The following is a 15424-nucleotide window of genomic DNA, read 5'->3' as shown; positions in this document are numbered from 1 at the left end:
ACATCTTCCTCGAGCAAATAAAAACCCAGTGTCAGAAAACTGAGCAAATATGTGCAGATTATTCCATACACTTGTTTTGCGTGGAGTGGTCTCGAAAAGGATGGAAGCAGTATCTTGTCATAAGTGGAAACCAGCTTGCATTGCATGCATAAGGTTTGGGGCCACTAGGTTAAAAGCTGGAGCACGCACCACTTTCTTCCCTTGCAGTTTGCATCTCAGCTTCCAGACGCATCACCTGGTTTCATAGAGGGAAAGGGAGGATGTACTGCAGGAGCCCCCCATGTTCCTTGGGTGCTGTTTGCACTGAGCTCCCAAGCAATGCATCTTTCTCTACTTCCTGCCTTCACATCAAGGACACTGCTCAGCTGATTTCCTCCCCATTTGTACTGGGATAAAGCCAGGCTGTGCCTGCGACATCACAGAAGCTATCTGCTGTTCCCTCATAATGGCTGAGTGCAGGCACATGACATGTCTCCGTGCCCACTGAGCCCTGCCAGGACAAGCTCAGAGAGGGAAGAGTGCTGGGGTATGAATGCCTTCCCACCAGTCCAGCATGGAAATCAGAACCGGTAACTAATTCCTCTTGCATCATATGCCTTGTGCGTCTCATTTTTACAGCCCTCCATCAGACTTCCTGACTCCCTACCTGTGCCTTAGCCATTGGACCACACTGGACTCCTAAAATGGACTGAATAATTGGATCACTCCATTGGCTGAACAGCGTAATGTTTATTTCCCTAACTCCCTGGATGTGATGTTTCAATAGACCAGTTTTCAAAGTTTTTTGGAAAGCTTCGCAGGCCTTTGCAGTGCCTCCCAAAATAGGCTGTGATGTTAACCCAGAAGAGCAGCTGAAATCAGCAGGTTTCGCTGGTTCATCTCAGGCAGTGCAGTTAATCTGTGCAGTGCAAAGGAAAGCAACTCTTTGTACAGTACCAAGCACACTGGGTTGAGGCTGCTCAAGAAATAACTGATCATGCAGCAAAGCCACCTTCAGTTACATTGATATTTTCCAGGAGCTTCTGGAGTCTGCATAGATAGAAAATTTAACAAATTGATCTGGAAAGTCCATATCATTTTACCATTGAAGGTTTAAGCATTATTGGAGGTCAAGGAACTGAAAGAGTGTCCTTTGCTGTTGCTATAATTTTATCATTGCCCCTGTGGCCTGAGCAGTGAGTCAACACTTGGAGCTTTGCGGGGTTGTTTCTGTTGAGAGAAGAAATTGATTATATGAGTCAGATATTTCTTTGTTGCAATCCTGTTAACTTACAAAGAATGTACATAAAGTCCTGTCTCCCGGAACAAAGTAGAAACAAACAACAGGCAATTTCCTTGCTCAGAAATTCCCAGGACTGCCACTCCAGCAAGTTCTGTGCCCAGAAGCTCTGTCTCTCTGTTTCCTCCCAGGCCTTGTCTTTGCTGGAGAGAACGAGGTATATTCTTAACATGAGTTAGATAACCTGAAGTAAATCCTAGTGAAGATGAGGCAGTTGAAGTTGTCACACAAGTGAGCAGGTGCTTTTTAACTCGACCCGCTAACTTGCGTGAAAACTACAAACTGCCTTGTTTTCCCTAGTTTACTTTAGTTAACTCAAGTTAACACACCTTTTTTCCCTAATGAACAATCAACCTCAGGGTCGCACTCACAGCGGGGTCTCTGGCTTTCTGCTGGCTTCCTTTAATACATGTGCATGCTTTTGTGTGCACACCTTACAAAACAATGCCCTAGCCCCTTACATTGGCAATCAAGTAAGCCTTTCAACCCATGTGATTTAGCTCCTCTTAGTCCTCATGCCTTTTATTGTCTCCAGCTATCACTACATAAAGGGGGTTAATTGTTCCTTCCACTGAGCTTGAAAGAAGGATGCTTAGCACACACATTGCTTTAACCTGGTCTGCCATTGTTTTTGGATCACAGACCCACTTGAAGGCAGCCATTAGCATCTTTCAGCATAACAGTATTTGCTTATTTTCTCTTTTGATTAGATCACAGTTTAGACCCAAGAGCTCATGTGGTCACCAGCATTCGGATGTAAAGAGGCAGGATTTTTGCTATTCACTTGGAACATTCTCATTGCAGCAAACAAACTAGCCACAGCCTTCCTGATCTAGAAACCATCTAGGTTTGATTCTGCACCCAACAGGAATTGACTGTCTCCTTCATGGAGGATGACAGTGAACCAGAGCAGAGTTGCTGGGCCTATTTGCCTGACGTCTGCCTAAGCAACATGTTCTGGTGGCTAGACGACAGAGACAGATCTCGGGCTGCTTTAGTCTGTAAAAAATGGAATCAAGCCATGTATTCAGGCTCTCTCTGGAGAACCAGAACAATCACCTTCAGTGGGCGGCCATCCAGGTCAAACACATCCGAGTTTGAATCTGCTCTGTGGTACGTCAAGAGATTTGGCAAGTACTTGGAACACCTAGAGATCAAGTTCCTGAATCCTTACAATGCTGTCTTGACCCGAAAATTTCAAGTGACTATGAGGGGGCTTCTCTCGCGCTTGGGCAAATGTAACAGCCGTCTGGTATCCCTGACTATTCAGCACCTGGAGTTGGACCGATTGGTCTGGAAAAATGGAATCAGGACTCAGTTTATCAAGAACGTAAGTACTTTCCTGAAAAGAATGAGCAAGCACCTTGATTATCTCAACCTGAAAGGAGCAAGAGTGACACTGGAAGAAGGCTGTGAGCTTTTGAGCTCTTTGAGCTACTTGAAAAACAAAAGTTTTGCCTCCGAAATCAATATAGAAGACTTCTTCAGCCACCATCTTTCCATCTACAGCAGCCCCTTGTTCCACCAGACTATGTCCACGTTCCGCAACCTGGTCATCCTGACTCTCAATTACAACTGCATCTCGGATGAATTGCTGGACATCCTGTGCGAGCACAATGCCAATTCTCTCTGGACTATAAACATCAAGTGCCACATCCATGACCCTCACGGGCAGGTGGTTTGGGGGATGTCCTGGGCCAACCTAGCCAAGAGAGCACCCAAACTGAAAGTGAACTTCTTCTTTGAAAGAGTCATGAAGCACAACAGTCTAGCCAGGATACTTTTAGCAGAGATCCCACTCAGGAGCATCAGTCTACGGAGCTGCTATTTCAGTGACCCGGACTGGTTGATGAGGCCGACCCTCACCAATCTCTTACCAGCATACAAGCACAGTCTGCAGGTATGGTGGGAACAGCAACATTTTATCGTTTTGTCACTAATCTAACCAGGTGGCCGTGTGGGTGTTGTACCAAACTGTCAGTGTAAAAGTGAAACCCTGACCCATGAGGTCATTAGAGCTCCACAAGGCAGTTTTCACAAGAGATGAGTCCCGTACATAACTGCCCTGCCCGTTGGTACCAACATTGACACTGTTATTTATTTTCAAGAAATTAACGCTCGAGTTCAACAATGACCATGAATTGCTGGATGAGGAGCTGCTGCAGCTTGTGTTATTGTGCGAGAGGCTGTTCTTCCTCAAAGTCTGGGCCTTCCTCAGTGTGGCATTTGTGGAGAGGCTGCTGCAAAATCGGGCAGAAGGGAAATGTGTCTTGTGTACCATGAAGGTAAAAAGTTCTTCCCAAACCTCCCGTCCTCCACCCCGTCAAAATGTAGTTTAATGCAGCCCTGCCTCTGAATGTTGTTTGAAAGTTACCATTAATATGCAGGGAAAGGGGTTGTGAGGCGGTGTAAGAATCCTACGTGTATTCCCGAGGTCCACTCGCAGAGACGGGTCTCCCAAGTCCTGACCAGCCCCACAGAGAATGCTCAGAAAAGGTCATGATAACCCCGGTGTCACCTCTTCCAGAATCCCACTCCGTGCTGGGGAGCCCTCTATAAAGAAGGTCCTTATTCAAGAAAACATTTAAACACATCCTTAAGTCCTATTGACTTCAGTGAGACTTAAACACGGGCTTGTAGTCCATCCTGAATAGGGATGCATGCTCTCCTGAATCGTGGGCAGGGACAGCTGCAGCCAGGGGAAACCATCCTGCCAGGGACCTAGCAGAACCCCAGAGCCCTGTGCCTCCAGCAGAGAGGCAAGAGCTGATCCTGGGGATCAAGGGGTTCTGGGGGCAGAGAATGAGGCACTCTTTTTCCCAGCTATTCTGCTGTTGAAATCCCAAAAGGCGGGGAAGCCTAGATTTTCACTCAGTCTGTAATAAGGAAGTTCTCACTGACAGCCCTGGGAATCTTGTCTGAGCAAAAACTGAGTAAGGACTTCAGGATCTGACTCCACTTATTAGCTGGCTGGCTTATCTAGCCGTCTCAACAGCCACCCGGGCTTCTCCCTATTACTAGCTTAACTGCAGCGGCTGCGTTGCGTGTCTGTGATTGCTGTCCATCCACACAGGTGAGGATTTACACAGCCAGGCATGAGACCAGCGAAGAGGACCGACTGCTGCGAGACATTTACAAGAAGTTCAGAAACCTGATCGACTCAGAGCTTAATTATTTTGTCATCGCCTACCCAGTGGTGTGAGCAGTGTGTGATGAGCCAGGAGTTAAAATAAAAACCAGTCACACTAGGAAATGTCTGATCTGTTCCTCTGAGGAAGTCTGTGCGGCGACTAATGGTATTAGCAATGTCCCTGAAAGGGAAAGCCACTAAAAGGGAAAGCCCACTAGAACTGTAACAAGCGGTGAGCAATTATAGAGGCCCATGTATTAAAATCCTGGCTTTTGCAGATGGCCCGCAGTGTCTCATCTTTGTTATTTTGTCTTGTCTTTGCAATGGCACCGAAGGAAGCAGAGAATATTATTCTGCCAGGACAGTCACATTTAAAATAATACCTAGCTCTTATATAATGCTTTTCATCAGTAGAACTCAGTGTGCTTTACAAAGGAAATCATTATCCCCATTTTAGAGATGGGGAAACTGAGGCCCAGAGTAGAGCTGTGACTAACCCAAGGTCACCCATCAGCCCACTGACAGAGCCGGAATAGAAGTGAGGTCTCCTGAGTCCTAGTCCAGTGCCCTGTCCATTAAGAAACACTGCTTCTGCCAGCAGTTATCTTACGTACATTCTCCATCCATTTGTCAGTGGATAGGTGTACACAGCACCACAGCTGGCCCTAACTAGCTTCCTGTCTCTCTAACATAACTAGTCACTTTGTGTAGGAATATCTGTTCTAGTTTATGTAGTTCAAAAAATCTGTCAATGAAAAGCAGTGACACTGACAGCACCCAAGATACACTAAGTGGCTGGAATGAAGGATTTTTTCTTGTTGTTCCATAACTTTAATGTCTACTGGAAAGCTTACAATAGACTTTCTGGGACACAGGCAGCTGGGGAGGAGGCATTTAGGTCTGTTTTAAATAATTCACACACCTAGGCCAGGTTCTGCTCTGAGTCACATTAGTGTAAACACAGAGTCGCTAGGTTAATGTTCAGTGGAGTTCCTCTGGCTTTGCCCTAGTGTAGCTCCCAGCAGAATCTGGCCCCGTGTGGGGGAATGCTGTTTCTGACATCAGGGCTTCAGAAGTTGTTAATGGAAATGGACTCCCTCATCTGCATGCACAACACTTCGTCGATGTACAGTGTGTTCTCCTTGACCTGGATCTCCTCCTCCAGCGAAAGCTGTCGACGGCTCAGACCTTTCAGCTCCACCTCAGCTTGTGCCAACGTGTCCTTTAGTCTAGGGGTGAAACAAAGAGAGACATTCGTTTTGACTACATGCACCTCCTTGCTATTGAGAGGCATCACTTCCTCCCAACGTGAAACCCACAGGATGGGACGTGGCGGGAGGAAATCTCTGTGAAGATGCCCTTTGGTTTCTCCCCACGTTGTTCCACCCGGGGGAAGGGGGGGTGGCCCATCCATGCAGGACAGATGCCCCCGTACCTTGCAGGTCCCATGGCCTCCTTCATGGCGGCCCGGTGCCTCCAGGTGTTTGGTCCTCTCTGTCCCACTTTGCTCTCCAGCAATGCAGCTCTTTCGGAACCACACTATCAGGGACTCTTCCTGGGCATGGTTGTCCAGGAGCCCTTCCCCTCTCCCTCTTAAAAAGGGGTCTCAAATGGCAAGATAATATGGCTCCTGGCTCCATTACCTTCTCCTTATAAACTCTGCTGGGTACGGGGTAATGCCACTAATCCCCAAATCCCCATAACAACCCTGCCAGCCCTTCCCCCAGATAGATCATCAGATCAGCAAAGAGCACTCCACATAGCCTGGGAGACAATGCCCAGAAGTGGCTGAGCCCCACTTCCACATGGGAGGGGATACGTCCATTGGCTAAAGGTTTCTTCCACATACGATCCAAGAGGAGCGACCTCCCTCCCCTTGTAAACAGCACCATTGGACTGGGAACATGCTGGGTGCTGACAATTTTGCAGAACTGACTCTCCCAATTAAAATGATTTGAAGAAGGTTGCTAAACCACAACATCCTACAACCCCATTCACTCCCCTCAAGCAGAAGCAGATGGGAAATGGTAGAATGAAAGGACAACAAGACTATGTAAGAAGTATCATTTTTTTCTTGACAATAACGGCGAAGCTGGGGCTCGGATGCTCCAGGCATTCCCATCACATCTTCTTTTTAATCATTTCAAGATCTAACGAGTGGAAAATTCACATTAATATCCATAATGCTCTCAGGGAGAACAACATGACACAAAGGATATGTCTACACAGCCAAGCGGTGCGCAGGCTAGCCTACCCAAGCTAGTTTGAATCCAGCTAACACAAGTAATGACTGCAATGAAGAGAGCGCAGCACAAGCTTCTGAGCAGGCTAGTGAGACAAATATGTAGCCAGGGCCTGGGCTGGGCTTGTACTATCCATGCTGCACTGTCTTCACAGCTGTTGTTACCCTCACTAGCTGGGTTTAACGTAACGCATGTAGACAAGGCAATGCATAGTTTTTGCTGTGTAGACACACCCTTAAAAAGGGTTCTGGTACCCTACCATCAGATCTAGAAAAATAGGTATACAGAATATTGAAAACATGTGGTAACTGTGTGCGAACATACATGTCTGTACATGTGCCTGGATTTATTACTTCTTTGGCTGATTACATTTGCCCAGTGACCTATACCACTGACTTCGTGCTGTTTCACCATTTCACTTACCTCTGAATATTGGTTGTGATCTCCTGAACCTCACTGATCAGCCTGTATTGCACCATATCACGACACAGCTCCACGTTGGGACGATGGGTCCTCGTCTCCAAACGTGTGTGAGCCACCTTGGCAGGTCCTTCTTTATCGATTATAGCTTTCTTTAAGGCCGCAATGTTCTTTTCCTGGGATGTAATCTCATCCATCACCTTAGTAAATCAACAAAGGGAAGTGCTGCACGGTGCCACTTGAAAAACGTGATATCCTCTTTAATAATGATACTTTGGAATTCTAAGGTGTTACTTCATTCGTGGATCTCAAAGTACAGAGGTGAGTGAGGATTATTACCCCCAATTTACTGATGGGATAACTGCAGCATAGTGGGGAGGGAAGGATTAAGGTCAAGATTTTCGAAAGTCATCTCTAACACTCAATTTTTTGGGTGTCCAATTCGAGATACTTAGGGCCTGATTTTCAGAGGTACTGTACTAAGCATTCACAACTCAAGCTGAAATCTATTTGTGTTGTGGACACCTGTGGAGTAGAGCATTTCTAAAACTCAAGGGGTGAAATCCTGGCACCACTGAAGTTAGTCTCAAAACTCTTGTTGAGTTCAATGGGCCAGGATTTCACTCCAGGGGTCTTAGGTTGGGCACCCAAACACTGAAGAATACATAATTAGAGGCCACTTTTGAAAATCTGAGCTTAAATGACTTGTCCAAGGTCACATAGCAAGCGAGTGATAGAGCTGGGAACAGACACCGTGTCATCTGATTCCCAGGTCCAGATACTGCCATTAGACCATAGCTGCCTCTGAATGGCTACTATCTAATAGGTAGCACTGTGTTATCATCAAGCTTTCATGTGCCTTGTAGCACATGCAGTCATGAGGATTTGTATAACTGGGAATGGAAAAGCTAATGGTACTTTAGTTATAAAAACAGAAAAAGCACTGGGCTTTGTCCAGCTTAGAACTGCAGCGTTTGAATTCCTAAGGCACAATAGCTCTAGGTATTGGATCAATAGAACTGGCTGATGTCCCTGTCCTATTTTCTCGGCTGACTGTCTCTAGCGTTTACCTTAGCAAGGTGGATCTCCAGTTTGTTCTTTGCATCTTTTGTCTCCTTCACCCTGTTCTTAAAAGCAATGTTCACCGTCTCGCACTGCTTGCGCATGTCACTTGCTGTCTGGGATAAGATTCGGTCAATCAAGGCCCTGAGTGCCAAAGAGTTGTTCCTCTGCTTGTCGGCCTTTTCAATATTGACATTCGAGAAATCTACCCAGTCTTCAGGGCTCACAGAACTATAATAAAATAAAAAAGGTCTCTTCAGCCCTCTTTGTGTATTCATAAATGTGCATTAACGACAGAAGATCTCTATTAATACGAAAGAAGCAGTATTATTATTGCTTATTATTATGTTCATCATTATGAAGCATCATTAAAATTATTGACCACAATCAACATCAGGCTCAATGGTGCTAGGCATTGTACAAACACATAGTCAAAGACTTTAGCTTAAGAATGAAATAGACAAAAGTTGGGTGGGGAAACAGAGGAAGCAACTTGCCAAGGTCATGCAGCAGATTAATGACAGAGCCAGAAACTGAACCTAGATCTCTTGAATCCTACTCCAGTGGCCAATCTACCGGACCACACTCTGCAGCCATTAAGATGTGGAACTGGAAGTTAGATTAGTAAATCCAGTGTGGGTTTCCAGTGACATGGAATTTTGCTTTCATAAACAATTAGCACCAGAGCCATTCAACAGAACTCTAGTCCATTAGGAACTTTGTTATTAGTATTGATTTTAGATGAAAGGCACTCAGATACTATGGTATGGGCCGCAGTATAAATCCCTAAGATAGACAGACAGTCAGACAGACAGATAGCCTTATTATAAACTGGAGTGGGTATATTAGGCCTTGTATTACAGGGACAGTTTATATTATGTCTGTATAACTACTGGATGTGGAGCTAGGGAAATAACCACTTACTTTCCTTCAACCTTCACTACATTTCTGGCATATCTTATATCAGGTGTATTGTTTGTCAGGTTGGAACAATAGTTATCAATTGTCAAGGCGGTGAACTTGTCTTTCAGATCCATCTCCAGATTGTATTTAGCTGAACGGTTTAACCTCGGGGGAAAACAATTAGACTCCGTTAATCCGAAATCTAACAAAATAATTATCCCCTTCTCTTTTGAATGGAGGTAAACCACCATTAAAGGGCCAAATTCTGCCATCCGCTGGCCCTCAGAAATCCCACTGACATCCATGCAGCTTGATGGCAGGAACAGGTAAATAAGAAAACATGAATGTTATTATCATAATAGGCAATACTGTGAGTTACAAGTTGTAAAAATCTAGGGCATGCTGCTGCTGCCATTGAAGTCAATGGTAAAACTCCCGCAGGCTTCAGCGGTGTGGGATCAGGACAGAGGCCCTGGGAGTCAACGGCTGCTGGGGCATATTGTGCCGTCAGTGTCTAAACAGAACTCTCCACTGAAATCAGTGCTGCTAAAAATCGAATGGCATGGTCTAGGCCCTGAGAAGTACTAACTCCTGCAACTCCCCTCTGATTTCAGCAGCTGCTTAGCACCTCTGAGGATTCGACACTAGCCATCCTACAACCTCTCCAGAAGCACTCCCCAGTCTGAGCTATCCAGTGGTTTGTTCCTCTGTTGAGATACCTAATTTGCTCATTGGTTTGTTCCAGTGTGCGCTCAAGCAAAGCCATAACCCCTTGGAGCACTTCAACTTCCTTTATCAGTTCCCGCTCCACTTCGTCATGGACCAAGTCAATCCCAACTCGCCTCTGCCTAAGAGAAAGAGGAGAGAGCCATCACTCTGTGTCGACCATTTGAGTATTGCAGCTCTGGAGACCCCAAACCCTTGTTCTTGTTATAACTGATTGGAAATAGTCACCTTTCCACTCCTAGGACCTGATTCTCCTCTGGTTTACATTAGTGTAAATCAGGAGTGACTCCATGGAAGGCAACCAAGAAGAAAATCAGGCCCTTTATTTGCAGAGTCAGGAATAATGCTGCTTTTCTCTTTCCTGGTTTATTTTACAAAGGTTTTTTAAAGATGAATAAAGCAAGGATATCTGCTCAGAACACGTCGGATAGGCCTGGTCCTGCAGCCTTTCTTCACATGCTTAGACGCAGTGAAGCACAAAAAGGACGGGGCTCTGTGACTTGTTCACTTTGCTTTCATATATTGATCATGTTTCTTACACACTTGTTTATTTAGGGCCTCATCTTGAAAGGTGCTGAGCAGCCTTAATTCCCACTGAAGCCAATGGGAGCTGTGGGTGCTCAGCACTGCTGAGAATCCCTCTGGACCTGAGCTCTGAGGGCAGTCCTCCATGCCTGCAATCAAAGTCCTAGAATTCCTCAAGTTTCATCCACTTTACACCCTGCAACTTGATGACCCGCTTCATTGTCACCACCCTTCCAGAGGAGGAAGCCTGCAGTGCGCTTGAAACCGATCAGCGCTGCTCTCCACTCAGCCCAATGGGATGCTCTTGGATTTCCCTTCTTTTCCCAAGAGGCCTGAAAGCACTGCCTCCATTGCACTCCCAGCTCCTGCTGGCCTGGAGCCATATGGGAGACGGAGGCTGGGAATCCACCCCAGATCTCGCCTACTGGAGCGCAGAGCACAAAGCACTTCCTTCTCTCTGGGTGTCTGCCTCTCTTATGAAGAGCCTAAATCTGCAAAGTGCTGAGCACCTGCAAATCCTGCTGACTTTGGCTGGGATTTCCAAAGATATCTACAAGAGCAAAGTTCCCAACTCCCACTGGATGTCAATGGGAGCTCAGCACCTATTTCCCATAGACAACCTTTTAGAAACTCCATCTTTAGCATGGGTTGCAGGGGTGCCGCACTTTGCAGGGTTGGGCCTTACGTGTCATACATCCCAGGCCCCGACATATCATTTATCCAGAACACTGTCAGGTTTTTCATTTTTTTAACACCTTAGTCATAAATTTTCTTACCCCCTTAATTATTATTATTGTTGTTGTTTGGCTATTACCCTTACCTGTTCAAGAGACACTCTTGAGCGATGAATAGTGGCTCTTTACAGCTCTCCAATGCTTTCTCTAGCCTTGTCTTAAAAGTCAACAGCACCTCTGTCTCATTAACAATCTGTTCTAGTTTGTCGTCTAATTCTTGCTTCCAGAATTTTATTTCATCAAGTCTCTGTTCTGCAGAATGAAGAGAGATTTCAAATTAATTAGAAATAAAAGCCCGGCTTTTTCTACAGAGCCTCACGGCCCAGCCTTAGCCATGAGCAGAAAAGGACTCGAGCCACAAAAAGTGCTGTGCACATAGCTCTGTATGCTGATGTATGGCAATGGTTTCACTAAAGCACTGGACTATGAGCCAGGAGACGTGGGTCAATTCCTGCCTCTGCCACAGACTTCCTGTGTGACCTTGGGCAAGTTGCTTGATTTTTCTGTGGCTAAGCTCTTTGTTTGTCAAATGGAGGTAATGATAATGATACTTCCTTTGTCTGTCTTATCTCATTAGACTGTAAGCTCATTGGGGTAGGGGCTGCTTCTTACTACATCTATGTATAGTGTACAATGAAGCTCTGGCCACACCGGGTGCCTCCGGGTACTATTGTAATAAAAATAATAATGCTTTCAAAGGGTCAGATTGTAACTGGCCTTTGCAGAGACACATGGGTAAGAAAGAGGATTCTCAAGTGCAAATCACAACTGCATCCACCTTACCCCTGGCACCCTGATGCATAATCTCTCTCTGAATTCCCCATGAAACATGGTGGAGCTACACCATTTCCATGGTGGGACAATGTAATGTGTGACTCAGTGTGAGCCAAGATATGTTGTTGTTGTTGTTTTTTCTTTACTCAGTCCAGACTCTCGCCTTAACAATTAGTTAGTAAATATTACACCAGGACTGAATTTGTCTCCTTATATCTAACAGATGCCTGAAACTGTTTGGTCATAAAATATAAAATCCATCACAAAGTATTTTTAACAGGATTTGGAAATGCCTCCCCATTTTCCTAAGGGAAGGAGAAATAAGCCGCTAAAACTATTTAATATTTCCTGCTTTTTGTGAGTCTCCCTTAATCAGTCCAATAAAATAACGAAGCCCACAAAGCCCACATGATCACCTATTTTCTTGTTAACGTCACTTTGGGTTTTCTGAGTTGTTTTTTCGATTTCATCCACCAGCCTCTGGCTCTCAGCTACAAGTCGCTCTGACCTAGATCTCTGACTCTCCGCACTGGCATACTGTGTCTTGTTTGCAATATGCCATTCTGGGGGGAGGAACTTGGGTGGCGCTTGCAACAGTTTGGCCATTGTCTTTTTGAAAGATCCTGAACGTAAAGCAGCAGCTTAGCTCTTCGGACGGAGAACCTGAAAATGGGATAATATTGTATCAGGTCATTTGGGCACAAATAGCAAAACAAGCTGCCTTCAGGTCAGGGTGGACACTGGGTAAGTAGTAGCCCCTGAATGAAGTAGGTGAAGACTTCACGTGGACCAGACTTCGGGTCAGCTTGGAGGATGATGAGGGAGAGGGAAGGCACTGGCAGCCAAAGCAAAGCAAAGCAAAGAAAAATCATGGCTCATGGAAATCCGGGGGATGGAATAAAGGGAAAGATGAGGCTTGTAGGGCAGGGAGGAGTAGGGAGAGAAACTGAAAAGGAATATGGAAGAAGGTGAGAGATAACATAAGGAAAGAAAAGGGAAAGGAGAACAAGGAGAGTGAAATTACTCAAGGGACAAATAGGGAAAATTAAAAAAAAGGAGGAAGGCAAAATCAGAAAAAGTCTCTTGAAGAGAAAGAAGAGCTGTAGGAACAGGGGTAGAGGTGACATGAGCTGAACATTTTAAAAAGAATTAAGCAGAAACATTAGACTAAGGGAAAACAGACCTGAAAAAAGATGGAGGAGAAAATACACCAAGAGGTACAAGGGAAGGAGAAAGTGGAAGGAAGGACAGAAGAAAACAAAACAAAAACTGAGACCAACTAAGGTAATTTTTGTTACTTATGGAAATGGTGATGCCAAGAGGTCATGATAAAATACATGAATTTGGTACAATATATAAACACATTATAATATATCCTTGTGCTGAAAACGTGATTTTGTGCTTCCATCCGACTGTTTCCCCAACAATCCCTTCCCTAAACACACAGCACACCAATCCCTCCCTTTAAATCCACCCCACTCCCATCGCCAGCCAACAAATACAGACATAAATCAGTCTATGCCGCCAAACCCACCCACACCAATCTGTCCCCTCAAACCACACACATACTTTTGCTGGTGTGGCTACTGGCCTGACTGTTGCTTATGGCAAAAGCTGGCCAAGTTCTAAGATCTTGGCTTCCCTTAACCGGCAGATTCACTCCAGATTGTGACTTCAGCCTCAGTCGCTGCAGCAGTGAAGCATGTTTTTTCCCTGAGACTGACTATTCCAGGAGCAGACTCAGAAACAGCCTGGAATATACACAAACCTGTTCCTATGGGAACAAGGCAACACTTCACCTTGGCAACAGAGGCGGGGTTCTGGAAGAGACACATGGCTGGAGAATAATAGTGCTTTCCCTTCCAGTACATGAGCATCTATCTATCCCTCACGCAGAGACTTAATGCACTTGGATTTATTGTTACAATTAATTATGTTAGGGTGCCTACAGCCTGGGATAAGCAGCTTTATTATTTTAAATCTAGCTAACTAACTAAATGAATTATCATCTACCTTGTACTGAAACCTAGTAACAAGAGCTTGAAGTGACTGTCTAAATTGTAACCAATTAAATACTTTCAACAATATTTTGTGAGCACTATTTTGTTTTTAAACAGGCAGTTATATATTTTTTCCTTTCAAGGAACAAAAGATCAGGAGCCAGAGACAAGAAAAGATGGATCTGAACTGAAAAAGGGATTAGTCTAGATACTATGACGGTCAGTGCTCTGTAAATATCAGATAGCTATAGGTTACCTGAGAGCAGAAGGATCTGGTATTTAAGAGATGGAAAGAAGGGAGAAGAGAGGACAGGAAAGAGAGATGTGGAGCTTTGAAGGAGAAAGAAGATGGAGCTGAAAAAGTCAAAAACTGGGGAAATATTCCAGATCACCCTGAGAGCTAGACTGTGCACACAGACCTAAGTCCGTATGTCTCTGTCATCCCAGATTGTAAAGTCCACCTGAAAATATTTTAGTGTGACGCAGTGGTATCCCATTATCTTTCTTTTGGTTCTGGGACTTTTCCACTGACAACCTCAAGCCTGCTCCTGCTCCTGCTCCTCAGAGTTAAGGGCAGTCAGTATTTTGCAGGATTGGGCCCTGGCTTATTGTCTATTATGTAAAGCCACTAAGAACCGGTGAATCTTTTTACCTGAAATAAGTGTTCTCTTGCAGCCTTCATCCTTACCTGTGTTCATGCCATCAACTGGAGAAGGGAAAACATAAAACTTTGAACTCAAGTCCAAGAGGAAATACTCTCAAAATATTTTGTTTGTAAAACATATTTATTTGTAAACATCAAGCCTACACATATCCTGTTTATAGGTTTATGTATCTAAAACTTCCTCTTTATTTTTAAAACCTCATAGGGAACCTTTAAAGAAACACCGTCAAGTAATTTAATTCCCTAACTTAAATTATGGTTAACACAAGTTTTAATTAAACGTAATATGGATGGAGAGGATTTTTTTAAAGTTAAAAACAATCAGAATCATTTTATTCTTAATAATTAAAACAATTTTTAGCATTCCCAGGCGATTGTGAACCCAGACACCATCTCATGCTAATCCACGAGAACCAGAAAGAGAAACTGAGCAGTCAAGTTTCCCTGTTTGAATGAAATGTAACAATAAACGAACAAAAATAAGCAACTGAACAGCATAAAGGGAAAAGGAAATTTGATCTGTCAAATTTTTCTGATTTTAATAATTTTTAAAAAATTAAATAAAAACAAGGTATTTAATAACCTCAGATAGAATCATAGAGATGTAGGGCTGGCAGGGACCTCAAGAGTAGAGCCCTGCATGGATACAAAATTTATATCAACGGATGCTGACGTCCGTGGCTATAAAGCAGATATCCGCGGAGCTGCAGGGCTCTACTAGGAACCACAGCGGCGAAAGCAGCAGCATGTCAGGCCACTGGTCACAAGAGCCAGCCCGGCAGCTGTGTGCGAACAGCTCGCATGCTCCCGGCCGGGAGACACACACTCAGGGCTGGCTCTAGGTTTTTTGCCACCCCAAGCTCAGGTAGGAGTGATGTCACCTTCTCCCAGAGCCTGCAGGGGCTTTACCCCCTCCCACACCCGGCTGTGCGGAGAAGCCCCGATATAAGGGGTGGCACAAGGC

At 44.8% G+C, this 15424-nt stretch overlaps 2 protein-coding genes across 5 annotated transcripts; one reads left to right on the top strand and one right to left on the bottom strand.

The window, feature by feature from the left end:
* Nucleotides 1-420: 420 nt before the first annotated feature.
* LOC123352904 (F-box only protein 39-like) lies at nt 421-4656 on the top strand. Of its 2 annotated transcripts, none has more exons than XM_044993453.1 (4): nt 421-569; nt 1990-3179; nt 3388-3564; nt 4353-4656. In XM_044993453.1, exons 2-4 carry the CDS (start codon nt 2166-2168, stop codon nt 4479-4481), a joined length of 1320 nt encoding a protein of 439 aa, XP_044849388.1. In that variant the 5' UTR covers nt 421-569; nt 1990-2165; the 3' UTR covers nt 4482-4656. The 2 variants fall into 2 exon arrangements, with proteins under 2 accessions (XP_044849388.1, XP_044849389.1); XM_044993454.1 differs by having other exon boundaries at nt 470-599.
* Nucleotides 4657-5232: 576 nt separating this feature from the next.
* On the bottom strand, nt 5233-14466 carry TEKT1 (tektin 1). 3 transcript variants are annotated; one of them, XM_044994031.1, is made up of 8 exons: nt 14449-14466; nt 12213-12459; nt 11109-11274; nt 9757-9885; nt 9059-9202; nt 8143-8365; nt 7076-7272; nt 5233-5638 (listed from the first exon to the last, which is right to left on the bottom strand). In XM_044994031.1, the coding sequence occupies exons 2-8, from the start codon at nt 12400-12402 to the stop codon at nt 5479-5481; spliced, it is 1209 nt and encodes a 402-aa protein (XP_044849966.1). In that variant the 5' UTR covers nt 12403-12459; nt 14449-14466; the 3' UTR covers nt 5233-5478. The 3 variants fall into 3 exon arrangements, with proteins under 3 accessions (XP_044849966.1, XP_044849965.1, XP_044849967.1); XM_044994030.1 differs by lacking the exon at nt 14449-14466 and adding an exon at nt 13366-13555; XM_044994032.1 differs by lacking the exons at nt 9757-9885; nt 14449-14466 and adding an exon at nt 13366-13556.
* Between the last annotated feature and the right edge of the window lie 958 nt (nt 14467-15424).

This window comes from Mauremys mutica, chromosome 19 (genome assembly GCF_020497125.1).
Source record: "Mauremys mutica isolate MM-2020 ecotype Southern chromosome 19, ASM2049712v1, whole genome shotgun sequence".
NCBI lineage: Eukaryota > Metazoa > Chordata > Testudines > Geoemydidae > Mauremys > Mauremys mutica.
Note: the sequence above shows the minus strand (reverse complement) of the source record. Positions and strands in the feature narration are given on the sequence as shown.